The sequence below is a fragment of the Oxyura jamaicensis genome, chromosome 20 (genome assembly GCF_011077185.1).
Source record: "Oxyura jamaicensis isolate SHBP4307 breed ruddy duck chromosome 20, BPBGC_Ojam_1.0, whole genome shotgun sequence".
NCBI lineage: Eukaryota > Metazoa > Chordata > Aves > Anseriformes > Anatidae > Oxyura > Oxyura jamaicensis.
In genome coordinates this window covers 6202577-6217588 of record NC_048912.1, presented here as the reverse complement: position 1 = coordinate 6217588, position 15012 = coordinate 6202577, and the positions used below count along the sequence as shown (strand labels likewise).

At 39.7% G+C, this 15012-nt stretch overlaps 1 protein-coding gene across 4 annotated transcripts in view; it reads right to left on the bottom strand.

Annotated features, from left to right (window-relative positions):
- Positions 1 to 15012, bottom strand: part of EYA2 (EYA transcriptional coactivator and phosphatase 2) — a 57699-nt gene that overhangs the window by 36658 nt on the left and 6029 nt on the right. For all 4 annotated transcript variants that reach the window (XM_035344205.1, XM_035344203.1, XM_035344206.1 and 1 more), the window contains one exon: positions 12899 to 13015. In XM_035344205.1, the coding sequence (XP_035200096.1) occupies positions 12899 to 13015 (117 nt within the window). The remainder of the gene's footprint in view (positions 1 to 12898; positions 13016 to 15012) is intronic.

Sequence of the window (15012 nt, the reverse complement as noted above, 5' to 3'; positions counted from 1 at the left end):
ACTGGAAAACAAACCTTACACAGTGGCATTAGCAATTCATCTCTGTTCCCATTTTTTTTTTTAATTTCAAATGCCTTCCTAGATAATAGCATTGCAATATTCAGAGGTAGTTTGGAATGACACTAGAAAAGCAGCAGTTATGTTCAGTGGGGCACTTCTAGGAAGCTGCTGGGTAAGCAGTGTACATAAATGCTTCTCCCCTTCCCATTTCTGAATGGATACCACCCATTTTTACAGGAGTTTTCCTTTCATTGGCATATTTCATGGCCATACGTTGGCATATTTTCCTGACTTCTGAAGACAGCACACTGTCTCAAACTGCAGCTGATTTTACATTTGCAACACACCGTAGATGAGCAAGTGAGTAATTTGTTTCTAACTATCTTGGTAGCTCAAAGTCGAGTAATTGCATTCAAATTCCTGCTTGCAAATCAGAAACAAGCCTACGATCTCTGCTTTTGCATCTTCTCCATATGGAATATGGTTCACATCTGTGTTCAATCAAACCAGTTGCTAAATGTCACAATGCCCTCATTCACAGGTAGCTTAAAGAACATTTAGCTGGTAATAAAACAATCTGGATTCTGGAGAAGAACAGCTCTTCAGATGTATGGTACCAAAAACTTTCCCTTTAAAGTAAGTATATCACAAACACACTTGCATGAAAAGACACCGCATAAAAGCCATGCATATGCTGTACATATTCAGTGCCATGGCTTCTTGATAAGTAGATGTGGCCCTTCCTTCTATGAGTGTCCAAGGGCAATATTTATAGAGAAACTCTTTGTGAGCTGATTGATGTTATGCATTCATACAGATGGATTTCATTTGCTATGTTTCCCTCATTCCATTTTTAATTCAAATATTTTTCAAATCTATACCATGGTCAAAGATAATTTTCAACGGTGTATGCATTGCTACTGCAAAAATTTTCACACCGGCTTCTCCTTCTACTCAGACTCTCCCTTTTGCTCTTCCCATTGCTGCAGCTACAGGCTGTATTTCTTCCTCTCCCTTTCAGGCAAGGGCAAGTAAGGAAAATAAGGGAATATTTGCAGTCATTTTCAGTATCTTCAGAACTAAACTCTGGCACGGCTAAAAAAAAGTTTTATTTCAGCTTATGAATACACAGTACAACACAGGATTATTGGTGTCTTTGAGATTTGTGATTGCAGAGATAGAATGGACCTCTGGTGTAGTTTGGATCAATACCACAGCAAGCCTGAAAATTAGTTTGTGTTCTTGCATTACACAGGTCAGAGGGGCCCTGTCATCAGAAAGGTATTGTCTCAGTCTCCTGTGCTGCTCAGATAAGAATAATCCACTATATTTCAAGAACAGATGGTTTGTACTTCCAGTATTCAATAAGATACTCAAAAACCAGAGGAGACAGCCAGGTTCAGCTAAGGTGGACAGCAGGGCCTTATCACAGTTCCCTGGGTAGCCAGCACTATTTGCGACTCAGAACATGGCAAGCTGGACTGAGACAAGGGGGTCTGGAGGAGAGCTGCCATGGGCCCTTCTGAATATGCCTGAAAAAGAACGACGACGTTTAGATTGAAGTGCTTCCTCTAACTCGGAGATGAATCACACAGCGGTTTTAGGGGGAGTTCTCTCAAAGGATTATTTGATCACTTAGCACTAATAAAATAAATGCCTACAGGGTTCAGTTGAATTGCATGGTATTTCACAAGCTTGCCTATAACGGCTTGTATAATCTTACATTAGCAAGCTGTTTTCCTAAAGGAAACAATGTTGACTATGAGCAAGGCAAGGAAAGGCCTTAGTCTAACTCCCAGCAGAGTGTGCATTACTTTACGCCATGAAGAACATCTGGATGAAGATTTGCATGGTCATTCAAAAAGGTTCCTTGCAGTGCTTTAGCTCTCTGACAAGCTAATGTTTCCTGTAGTAAATATTGCCTTCTCCAAGCTGCTACTTTTTTAGCAAGAGGTTAAGCACTCCTCAAAATTACCTCCTACCAACTATACTCCAGTGCCTTGTAATGTTCCAAATCCTACAACATCTGCCTGCATTTATTGGGCAAGAAAACTCATAAAATGTTGCATGGCTGTCAGCTGTGGAGGTATTTCAAGACTATCTGACCTGTTAAAGGAGAAGAAAAACTCAACCCATATGTACTTTGCAGCATATTGCTCAACTGTTTGCCATTAGGCATCATGAACCCTTCCCCAAAAACAGTCTTGTATTTCTGTCTGGATGGGCTCAGACAGTATGGGGAAGAGCACACTATATTAACCTAGATGAAAGCTCAGCTCTACCATGTTATAGCACTTGACATCAGCAGTGTCTATTAAAGAATATTGCTCCCAGGAGCATACAAACACCTCCTGCAGATAATACTCCCTGGCACGCAGCCCATTTAAAATATGCCCCTTCTCCCACTACAATCCCATCCACTCCAGCTAACCTGACCAGGTGTTTGTGGGCACTTCGAATGCTGGTATAAAACACAGTTCGCAGTACAGTTTTTCTGTGTCAGAGCTCTTCCCTTGCTGCCTGCTCCTGGGAGCACCCAAGGCACAGAGCCTCAAAGAGCTTTAACGAGCGATAACCAAGCCACTTGTACAGGCCTGGCTTTTACCGTGCTTTGGAGCCTGGTCACCTGTAGAGCTTAATCCAGCTCAACAATGGTGTTGAAAGTGCTGGGATGGTTTACGTTCACTCTCAGGATCTGAGCCCTGGGAAAGCAATTCAGTTTTATCATATTTTTTTTTTTTGAGAAAGCGTTCCTTTTAACCACTCCAATCCAATGATGCTGCAGCTCCAGAAGGAAATCACATTGGATTGTCTTCAAGAACAAATTGCAAGGAAGTGTTTTAGGCTAAAAAGTGAACATCCTTTGAACAATAAGGTAGATTGTTTCTGTGCAATCCCTTGCTGAAATAAGCAATCAGCAAAACTGACTTTATCTGGGGGACTCCAAAGATTAACAATTCCTCCTGCTGCAGGTTTGATGCGGGGCACAACTCTGCTGCAGCCCCACTGACAGATAACTGGACATGATAAAGGAAAGCTGGATTTGACACCTCCTATTCTGTTTAGTGGTTATGAGTTCCCAGGTCACCATTAAAATCAAACAGGCTCTACAACTTCTGCTGTCATGTAACTGAGGTAAAAACCTGGTCTGTGAGCATAGCTGTGTATCTAGCAATTCCCTTCCCCTTGAGCATGACAAATCTCTATAAATACCAAGAGACAAGAAAAGAGGAAGCTGGACAGCATGTTTCCTCTCCCAGACCCATCGTTTAGGATCATGGTAACTTTACTGACCGCTTCCTAGAGCCAGACAATTGCCACAAGGCTTTTCCAGCCCCTCTGTGCACTGCTTCAGTACTGCAATACCTCTGGGAAGGTAAAAAAAAAAAAAAAAAAAAAAAAGAAGCCAACAGATGATGCTCAGAGAAAGGTATGAAAAACAAGACAAAAGCAGAATGATCTGCCTGGTACTGCCTCATGAGCTTCAATACTCTGCCAGATACAGACTTTTTAAGCCAAATGTATGTCCTCTTCTTTTTATCCTTAATAATTCTCAGTGAGCTCTTGGACTCTTCTTCAGACAGTGCAGGTATTCTTGTAGTTCTACAGGTCACAACACTGTAGAGCATAAATTGCAGTATTTGAACCCTGCCAATACAAATAGGAAGTGTATCCAAATTACATGTAAAGAAACAAACAACCAACATGCAAGATGGTTATCTGATGCCAACACAGCCGTTAAGAAAGTCCTGATTTGCAAAGCCTGTGCTAAGTGAAGCAGTGTCAGACCCTATTTGTCCGCAAACATCAACACAGTCTTTGATTATATGGTTGTGCTCTATTTTTTAAGGCTCTATTTAGAGCATTATCTCACATGGTGCTTGGAAAGGAGGTAAAACAAAAAGCAGTACCAATACTGCACCGGTATCATGAATCACGTTTCCTAACTTTCAAGTGCTTGCCTATGCAGGTACGCTAATTAATGTAAATTTCATATGTAATTTTATACTAGCTCTTCTATTGCCTTGTAGATATTTTCAATAAAATACTATTAGGTGTTCCAAATCAATTATTCAGTGAAGCTTCTGTATTCCATGCGAACTGCATTATAACTGAATAATCAAGGCCAAGTTCATAATTTCCCAAGCTGTTACCATCTGATGATTTTTTGACCTACAAAAATGAAGAAAATACAATCCATAAAGAGAAGTCTCCACAACACCCAAACATCTCTTTAATTCAACTATTTTCTATGCTGATGTTGCATCTATATGAAAGAGAACAATAATTTTAAAATTGCTTAATTATTTTTAAAGCAGAAATGTTAACTGCAAATATAAGCTGATTCAAACACATATGCCACCTCTTAGCTACCAAACCTCCACTAAGATATGAAAAATGTTCCCTTTTTCTCATCCACTTCTTATTAGCTATATAGCTCTCTCACTTGTATGAGATGTCAAAACTGTGATTTAAGATCTCATTATAGCAAAGATGTATTGTTTCCTTTGAAATACATGCACCCGTCTGGTCTCTAACTGAGGTCTCAATAGAAATCTCAGCACAGCCTCATGTAAAAGGGTTTTAGTGTAATGTTTGACCGTTTCATTATTCATATTTTTTCCAATCTGTTCAGCTGTAAAGGCATCTACAAAATATTAATACGGAAAAAGGAGAACACAGATCCAGGAACAAGGAGACCTTTCTAGGATAAATTTAAATCTTGGCTTTTGTTTTGCAGGTCTCCTTGCAGAAGTCAAATTATTACCTAAAGTTCAAAACAGCTAAAATAGATGTTTTAATTGCCACTTCTTAAGCCCTCCTTTCTTAATGACTACGCATACCTTTCTGGCTATTGCTCAGGACCATAATCTTGGAAATCTCTCATAGTCACATTATCTTGGTTACAGCTAAACTTTAAGATTTCTTTTTGCCTTAAAGCCTGTCCAATCCATGCAGACACCTTTTTGCCTAGTATATGGCCTGGCCAGTCTATGCAGTGATGACGTACGGTGTTCACCATGATCACTGGGAAGCACTCACACTTTTCATTTCAACATCAACACCCAGACAGGCAGCTAGATGCTATGGATATCAGGCCCGGAACAGTCTTTCTGATGTTTTCTACAAGACACCCCCGGAATTTTCTGTGGTGAACCTTACTAATGTAAGGCTTCTGAAGAGAAGCACCAAAAAAGCAGTAAATAGGCAAAGTTAAGGCAGGGCTTTCTCCTGGGGTCTCAGTAGCACAGATCCTTGAAGCTTACAGTGCATCACTGTCAACACCTTTGCCTCTCCCCACGAGTTCCCTCTCCTGTAAGATAGCTGTTTTTTAAACAAAGTAAATGTAGCATGGTCAGCCCCTGGTGTTTAGAAATCTTTGAAAGGGAGACTGTGCTGTTATTCTGGGGAAACTTGTATTTACACTGTAAAAAGTGAGGTCTGACCCCTCCTGAAGAGAGGCCTCTCCCCGCTGAACTCACCATGGAGCAGAGGACAGCTTTGCTGCCATAGTTTCAGACTGCAACTAATGCAAACCAGCTGCGAAGCAGAAGCATTTGAAAGAGGCTACTCATTTGCTACCGAGGTTTTAATTTTATGAATCTAAGGCATCTGATTGACAGTTTGCTGAGAATATTTTCTCCGTCTCCTTCATTTTCTGGGACTTATGGGTTCACTATCTGTATGCCAAAGTGTGATCCACATTTCTCAAGTGTAAATTGAGATTTACCCTTCTTGCATATTTCATCACTAAATATTTAAAAGAATCAAGCTTAAAATTAAACATGTTGCTACCTTTGCAAAATTCATGCATGTAGAACTAACTGTTCATGCCAAATAGATATTTATGTGCTCACATTAACTATGTAACACACAAACTTGCACACAAGTGCAAGAAATTCAGGCATCTCTTTGAAAAGAGTATCCAGATACTGACAAGGGCCAAAATGTTTCAAGCATAATAAAACATTTCAATCGGTTAAATATTCAGATTTTACTTTGTCTCAAGCGTAAGCAATTCATTCCACAAACATAAGCAACATCCATGATTAGTCCATTTCAAATCAGCATTGCACAAAATATATGTCACTTTCTATTCATTCGTTACTTGACAGCTGATCAGAACAGACGCTACAAAGAAAACAAATGCTCAGCAGTAGCAAAGAATTTCACTGCGTAGGTCTTTGGCCCCAAATTTATGTCTGTACTGAACTCAATACTACTTTGCAATTCCCTGGCAAAGGAAATTTATCCCAGTTACGTAACTGAATTTTCCTTTGTAATGTAAAAAGTATTTTGTGGGTAGATGAATTTGGCTATTAAAAAAAAAAAAGGTCAAATCTTTTCCTGCCCAACAACAGTATCTGCAGTATCTGCACAGTTTTAACTGTTGTGCAATTTCATAGTTTCATACCAGCTGTCATTTTAACTGAAGAGCAAGGCATTGTCTAGGAATTAATGACAAGCTGGGAAGAGATGGCCTGATGTGCAATGAGGGGGTAACACATGCTCATGTGACCACAGGAAATGCTCTGTAAGCTGGCTGCTATTGCTCTCTCTACATAGCTTATGGTTTTTTGTATTAGCTAACACACGGGCACAATTTTCTCATAGTATTTCACATAGCTGATTAAATGACAAGTTTATTACATTCCAAAGATTTCCTTAAGCATTTGATAATTCATTTGCTCCTATGGAGGGCCAGATTCCGTTCTGTTACACTAACGTGAAGTCCAAAAATATTCTTTCCAAATGAGTAAAAGGTTGTTGGGCTAATATTCATGGGACTATAACCCTAGTTTGTTCTTTGTTCACAATCCAAGGGACAGGAAGACATATCAGGAAGAGAACAGCACGCAGAGGGATGAGAGATGATGCTGGATGAAGAACCTACTGCCTACGCAAATCCAAAGCAACAGTTTGCAGCATCAAGAATCTCCTCCAGTAACCAAGGATAAATACCCATGAGGTGTTATAAAACTAGGTAAGGTTGTCTGTAATATGCACAATGGCTAGAGAGTAGATGCATAAAAAATATCTCTGAGGGTTGCTGTAAAAAAAAGGGGGGGGGGGGGGAGTCTGAGAGGTGTTCCAAAAACGAAACAAAAAAAACAGCAACCCAATCCAAACAAGACACATTTTAATTGGAACATTTTTTTCATGTTCTGACCAGCTATTTACAGCCCTATGAAAACAAAAGGAAAGTAATAATTATCATAAGCTGTGGTAGTGTATGGTTTTACTAATCTTAATCAGCTCGAGCAGACATAGTATCACAGACAGATACACACCAGTGATTCAACCACAGAGTGCTGGTTTAGAGAGCCCTGCTCTTCCCTTTCTTTGAGGTAGGGAACCATTTGGGTAAGATTATGCTTGGCTGAAGTACAAAAGTTTGCCCTACTGCAACTCTAGTCTGTTTGTGCTGTTACCATTAATGCAGTGAAGCCAGAGAAGAGAGTGGGTGCATGTCATTAGCTTATTTGGGCCCCTGCCCAACAAGAACCATTTTCCTCAATTACCAGTTTAGACAGTAAACTCTTTGGGACAGAGGCTGAATATAATCTTTATGTCTTGTATTCCATTTCTACTACTGAATAATAATTTTACCAAAGGTCTGAGCAAACCACTGAACTGCTAAATTTTCATAACATGCAAACTTAGAAAAATGTGTGTTAAAAAGTAAATAAATATATTTCTAATATCTAGCCTATGGTGTTGTTCAAGGAGTCAGTGCCGCAGTTGTGTACTTACTTAAGGATCCGTTAGGAAATGGCATATAGAAGCAACACTTTTTTCCCCCAGCATTACAAATGTATTATTTTAAAGACAGAAAGATCTAATTCAAACTGATATTTTTTCTTCTGATTCATGGCTCTGGAAATAAGTGGCATCCCTCAGCTGGTCATACGCACATTGCAAAAATCTTAGCTTCATTATCAAATATTATTTTTGTAAATACACTAATGGCCTGAATCAACGCTGTAAACAGCACTGATTAAAAAGAATATCGTCCCTCCTTCAGAGTAAATAACACTAGATTTCAGTCTTTTTGAATGTTACTCAGTCTGCCAAAATACTATCATATCCACTCTGCTACACGGCAATTAAAATCATTATTTTAATCTATAGTACGTTTGCGACACAATTTCATGTCATTTTTGTCGACTATGGAACTTGCCAACCTCATCTTTTATATTTATATGTCTGTGTGACATACTGCATTAGCTATTTGGCTTATAAGCCCTTCCACATTTAATTTATTTTCATGCTATGGGAGCATGAAAATAGATTTCCCCTTCTGGCTGTCCACAAAATAGTTTTTTATTTTTTTTTCTTTACCACTTAGTGACTGAAAGAATGTTTTATCCTCATTATTACTTTTCAGTGTATTCTGGTCTTGCTAAAGAACCAGGATACAGGTGGAAACAGCAATTCAAAATGTAAAGCTGAACACTACATTGCATCTGCATCATCTGTGTTTGTAATGAAAACGGACAGATTGAAGGGAGAGCAGAATCTGGCTTCAGAAGTGGCACGTTACTGACAACAGCCATCAGGGAGGTGAGGCCCTGGCACACAAATCCCAGCCAGAGCTTGTGCTGGTTCCAAAGAAACATGAGAGCAAACCAACCAGCTCCAACTACCTTGGCACTTACTGAAGGAGAACATTTGTCCTGGAGCCTTATGAGACAAAGTATTTGTCACCCAAAAGGTCATTAGTCCGTGACTGCATAGCACACCTATTTCCTGGCCATGTAATTCATAAATGAGGGGACTGAGAGGATTTCATAGCCTGCAGAAGCTGCTCAAGATTCATGGCCTGGCCACCCACGCCTGCCTGCAGACAGCCTCACTGTGTTGCTCTGGGAGCTGGTGCTCAGGAGAGGCCAACATCAGTCAAAGTTATTTCACTTAGAGGTACTTGAGCTACTGCTGTCTTAAAACACTCGCAGATCTAAGCTTGAAAAAAATCATTTTTTCCTCACACTTTAAAATACAAAACTAAGCAGCAGGCACTCCTGGAGATTACTTTCCTTACTGATCCACTGCACATGTCAGCCTCTTCGAGATCCCTTCTCTCTTTTGACATGACATAATAAATATTTTGTCCTTGAGGTGAGGGTTAAGAGCTTGACTCTTCAAGTCCCCCTGAAATTTGATTTTATGAAAGTATTTCAATAAAAATTTGCACTTTCAGCTGTTTTATCACATCAGTAAGAGTTCCTGCCTGGGGCCAGTAATGGGGTGGCCAATAGGACTGATGTGAACTTGGCTGAAGTCCCAACAGTCCTGGAGTTTGGGTGGCATGGAGAGTTGCTGGATTGGGTTAAGGAGATGGAACAATTGCCTCCCTGCCCCCAGGTGCTGCAGCGTGGGAAAGCACAGAGTGCACATTCCTCAGTAGCACTCAGCACAGGAAGGCTCCTAGCTTCTCACTCAAACCTTTCACCACCACTCAATAACGTAAATAAACTGTATGGTCAGGGAGATTCAGACTGTTCCCCTGCATGAGCAAGGAGAAGAAGGGCTGAAATATTTGTTTACAACAGGAAGAAACATTTACTTCTGCTCCCTTTGCCTTGGAGTAAGCACCTGCCACTTGCAGATACTGTTTTCATTTGTTTTCCCCTGGCTGAAATGACATAAAAATCAGAATAAAAATATCTAACTCCACAGCGTTGCCCTAAGAAACATTATATGAAGGTACCTCGGGCACATTCATGCTCATACAAACATGCATGAAGTTCCTCCCAGTCTGCTTTGGCACAACACACGCAGTTATGTCAGTATTCTTTGCAAGTGTAAGATTTTCAAGTTCTGATGCACAAAACTTGTTTGTCCAAACCTCCTGATTGAGCAAAGGGGCCATCTTAAACATTTCAGTCCCAAATGAGTCAAGAGTTTGCCTTCCCAAACAGCTCAGATTCTTCTAAGCTAACACAAAGCACATGTGGGAGCTGCATTCTGGGGAAACAAAAGAAAAACACAAAACCAACACCGGAAATCTAGACACGAATACACTGGTCTTCCAAGGCAGGAAAAGAAAATGCCCATACTTCTGTCAAAAGTGGTGCAACAACCATTAGTATCCCACCATAAAGTAGCTAGTCAGGCTACAGCACAACTGCTGTTGCTCCAGTAGGGCATATACATGACACTTCAGCTCACTGACAAAGCAGCAAATGAGCTGCAACACTCCAGCAGCTCCAACTGCTGATAACTGCAAGTCAGCTTTACCAAAGAGAGAGGACTTCCACTGCTGACGGTGTAACACAATCTCAAAATGAGACATTCAAGAAGCAAAACAGAAGCCAAAAACTGAACTCCTAGTTGGAGTATGATGGATAGAGCTTGTAGGAATCAACATTAAGAAAACCACAGCCCCGTGTCTTTTTGGTTTGTTTTTTGGTGACACATTCAACTCAGGTGTCTCCAACACGTCCTACATGGAATCTAAGCCACAAAAACCACCTCAGTGTTAGAGATGTGTGCTTTGACAAAACTAGTACATGAAGTCTCAGCCAAAGGTAACCTCTCAGTCTTTAGCTTTCCTAAATAATTTCTGGAATGAAATGGATTTTACCTTGTTTCCTGGTTTATGTAACTATTTAGGATTTTATTTGCTCTCAGATTTAAAACCAAAGCACATGCGTGTCTCCACCTTTCACATTCAGGGTTGAGAAGAAATACAATTTTCTCCTTCCTTTCCTCATTACGTGGGGGATAGCTAAGTGTAGTGACACAGAAGGACACTTTGCCCGGAGTTTTTTTAAAAAAGGCCCCCAGCAATATTAAAAAGCAAAGTAAGAGACTTGATCTTTCTCCTTGCCATGGCTTCCACATGAACTTGGACAAGTCATATAATTCTTCTGTGGTTTTCAACCCTTGGAAAGTCTTTGAGGCAAGGACAAAGACAAGGCAGAATGCACTTGCCTTCCCTCCAGCAGTTGGATCTTGGAGCGGATCAGCCTCTCATGTGCATTTTGTACAGACAAGCTCGCACTGCTGCTGGCAGAGCTGCTGCAGTTGTACCTGAGCTGCTTTTAAACTAGGCAGACTGAATACATGTAGTCACAGCAGGAAAGTCTTCCAAGTCACCAGAACCTAAATTGGGCAAGTTTTAACTACCTGAGGCATGTTCATTTGTGTTACTGTTATGTCATCAGCTGTAATGAAGGTATTTGCTAAGAAACAGCAAGAATATTTGCATTTTAATCTCTTGGAATTGTTTATTTAATGCTTGGTTCAATTCATGCACTCAAGGCAATTCATGTTCAATGCAAGGCACTTTCAAATACACACATGCTGAGGATTAGAAGAAGACAAAAGTCTAATCCTTGCATTTTACTAGTCAAATTCAATACAAATATCAAAGCGGACTCAGAGTAAGAGACCTACAAGTGAGGAACGAAACTGCACTCTTATGGGACTCAAGGAGGAAGGACAGAGATGGAGTGACATTTTAAGGACATGATCTATTTCTCAGAACATAGTCATTATTCTTTTTTGTGTGTAAAATGATTGATAAAGCTGAAATGGTTATGCTATGGTTCTTCTAATGCAACTGTTGACTCCTTGAAGAATTCCCTGGACAGTGTTTTAAGTTCAGATTTCACAGAGTTTATCCAAATCTTAATACTCCTCCTCTGATTCATGTGTAATGACTTGGCAAGTTTCAAGAAAATATATAAACAAACAAACATAATTCACAAAGATCAGGAACAAAACACACTGGAGGAAAAAAAACACGTTACTATAGCTAAGATAACAGAAACCTCCCATACGCACTTCAGGTTTCTGACCAGCAGCACCAAAATGCCCAAAGAAACCAAATTCCATGCTAAAAATGAGTTCAAGTGAATCACAAAATGAAATTTCACCATTTTCATTTACTTCACTCTTTTTGGCAATTCAGATTTAAACCCTTTCAAGACTTTATTGGAGTTGGCAAATCAACACTGACTCTCATGAAATCTGGTGTTTTGTACAGCTTCTGAAATGGAATGATGAAAAATAAGTTTTATTTTTAGGAATAAAGTGTATTTTGGCCTTCCTGGTTGTACAACAAAACAGAGTGTTAGAAAGCTCCAAGCACAAGGCACAGTCACCGATGCCACAAGGAAATCCAATTCTCTATTTTATAACCAGTTATTATTTTGACAGTAATAAAACAGCTATTCTAAACTTATTAAGTCTCAGCTCAGGAACCTTGGGAAAAAACAGCCACTTTCAGCTTTGCTTTTCTGAATTTCACCTCAACAGCCTGTAGTTATTCAATGATGTTGGTACTTCAGGAGATAAAACAGGTAGATGTATCTTAGCAGGCATTGGTTATGTGTTAACAGTCAAAAAAAATAATATGAAGCTATCTTTTTTTTTTTTTTTTAACTTTAGTGGTGATAATATAAAGCAGTTTTACCATGCAGCAGATTGTTGAGATCAGCACTGCGGAGAAGCATAATACCACCATTACTACTGGCATGAAGTGTAAAACCACTTTTGTTTTGTTTCCAATCAGAATACAGGAATTCACACTAACCCAAGAATCCCAAGGAGGCAATCACAAAATTAATTTTAAAAAGAACAAAACAACAACAAAACAAACAAGCAAAACAAACAAACAAACAAGAACAGACTCTGTAGAAAAGCAAAGCTTATATTGGTCATATGCAAAGTTTTGCTAGGGTACACAAGTGCTAAATCCAGTACTTCTGTCAGAAATTAATTCCTTGATGAGCACAACAGACCTCTACAGACTTACCGTCTCTCCTTCCCTGACTGCCTATACCTAATCTTTTCATTCTAATTGCAAAAGGAAATGAACTGATCCAATAAGGTTTGTATTATTGTGACTTCTCATAGCACATCCCACAAGGCAACAAGCTGTACTTACCATGCATCTGGTAGGTGTATGGTGCTTGTCCAGCAGTCGGGGTACTGAAGCTGGATCCATAGCTAAGAAACCCACTCTGTCCCGGGGAATGGCTCAGGCTGTCCTCTGTTTTGATGCCTTTGGAACATATCGTAGAAACCAAGAACAGAACATGAGTGTTTGTCACATAAAGGTATAAAAATGTGAGTTTAGGAATTCAGAATATTTCAGATAGATTTTAAACTAATGAACTCTTTTGTTTTTTTCCTGTAATTTCTAGCTTTTTAGAAAAAAAAATCGACATTACTCAAACAGCTCTCAAGTGATACAGTCAAGTACATTTACCACAAATGGTTGAGTCAGCTACATCCTGTATGCACACCTGAATGAACTTTTGCTAAGATAGAGGAGCAACCATGAATAACATTGTTTTCAAAAACAATTTATGGACAGTTTTGTTTTAGAATTACTTAAACTCATTGACTCAAGAACTTTCTGAACAGTTATCAGATGCAAGCAACAATTAATAAAACAACAGGGCCTGCAGCAAACTAAGCTCAAGACTTCTGTTCTCAATAGAGTTATTATCTTCCACTTACATTATATTTTCAGCTTTGGTAGTATAATATTTATTAACAGGTCATACAGGAGGGGTTATCACCTATTCAGATAGATATAACATACAATTCAGGAAGAGAAGCCCTGAAGCCACAAAATCTTTTCATTACTAAAATTGGGCAATTAAACTGGCAATTGACAGGGGGAGCGGCCCCAGCTGAATTAAGCACTGCAAGAGGAAAGCTTTGCTTGTAGTGAAGGGGGCTGATATTTTCTTCCGAGATGCTGCCGTGATTCTACAGCTGTATTATTAAAATAAACAGCTGAAAGGTATGTCTTATTATGCACCCTTTGGGTGTGATCCTCCCCCTCCTTTGCATGGCTATTTGCACAAAACCAAAAATGACCATTGGACACATCCTGAGTACGGGGGATAAACAAAGAACCTGTTGATATTCTGGCTTTGGATTTATAAACTTCCCAGGCCGCTGTTGTCTTTTAGCACTTGCAGGCAAACTTGCCAAAAGACAAGTCAGATCTGTGTGCCTTTCATGAAGCATGCTGTTTTCTTGCTTAATGACTCTTAGAAGTAACAAGTCTGCATTTGCTCAGGTTGGGAATAATTTCTCCCAGATTATGTCTTCTCTAGTAAAATCACTTCTTTTAGCTTTAGGTGAGAATAACTGCAATGCAATTTGAGTACTAGTTAGCAACAACATGACAATGCTGCACTGTGAAATGCAGGAAGTTTATTTGGATAGTGAGTGAACATATTTTGGTGCAAGCGTCTGGGTCCATTACTGCTGGGGGAGCAGGAGGATTTGCAAGTGTATGTAGAGAAGCCTCTTTTCATAACATCCCATGATTTTCAATTACATCAGCACTCCGCATGCAAACACTCAACCTACCCTGGCTACAATTAATCTTCAGCAAATGGGCCTTTTTGGAAGTCTAAAAATTGTTGTCAGACAGTGAAATAACTTAGCACCAAATTAATTTCCACACAATGTTCTGTTTTGTCTAGAAACTGGCCGAGTTTTATTTTTGTGCCTAAAAACAATACTGCTTCATTGTTCTTGGTTGTCAGCCAGGTGGAGTTTTTCATATGCTGTGTCAAGTATCTTAGAGAGGGTGTATGGGTTGGGGGAGGGAAATCACTGCTCAAGGATGCTAAGAGGTCATCCGCAGGATTTATAAGCAGCATATGGGCCTGACACATGTATGTATGCCCTAAAGACTCAAGGCAGTAGCAAATGGCTCTACTTTCACCTGCTCTAACAGGACAACTGTTCAGAGTTTTTCTTGGAAATCAGCCAGATGATGCAAACACACAAGTAGCTCCAGGAAAGGGTCTCAAAACATTCCTCTTATCATCCTGGTAGAGCTTTGTCTCTGCCAAGCCCATTTCCCTGGCCTTCCAGACTGTTGCACTGAATTTCCCTTTGGTAAAAGCCTTATCAATAGCTCTATAAAAGCTTCTTGTTGGGAAATAATACTGTATTTGCCAAGCAAACAAAGGTGTTTAAGAGCACAAGAGAAACCAGGAGTAGAAAAGGAACTTATGAAGCCATTTTAAT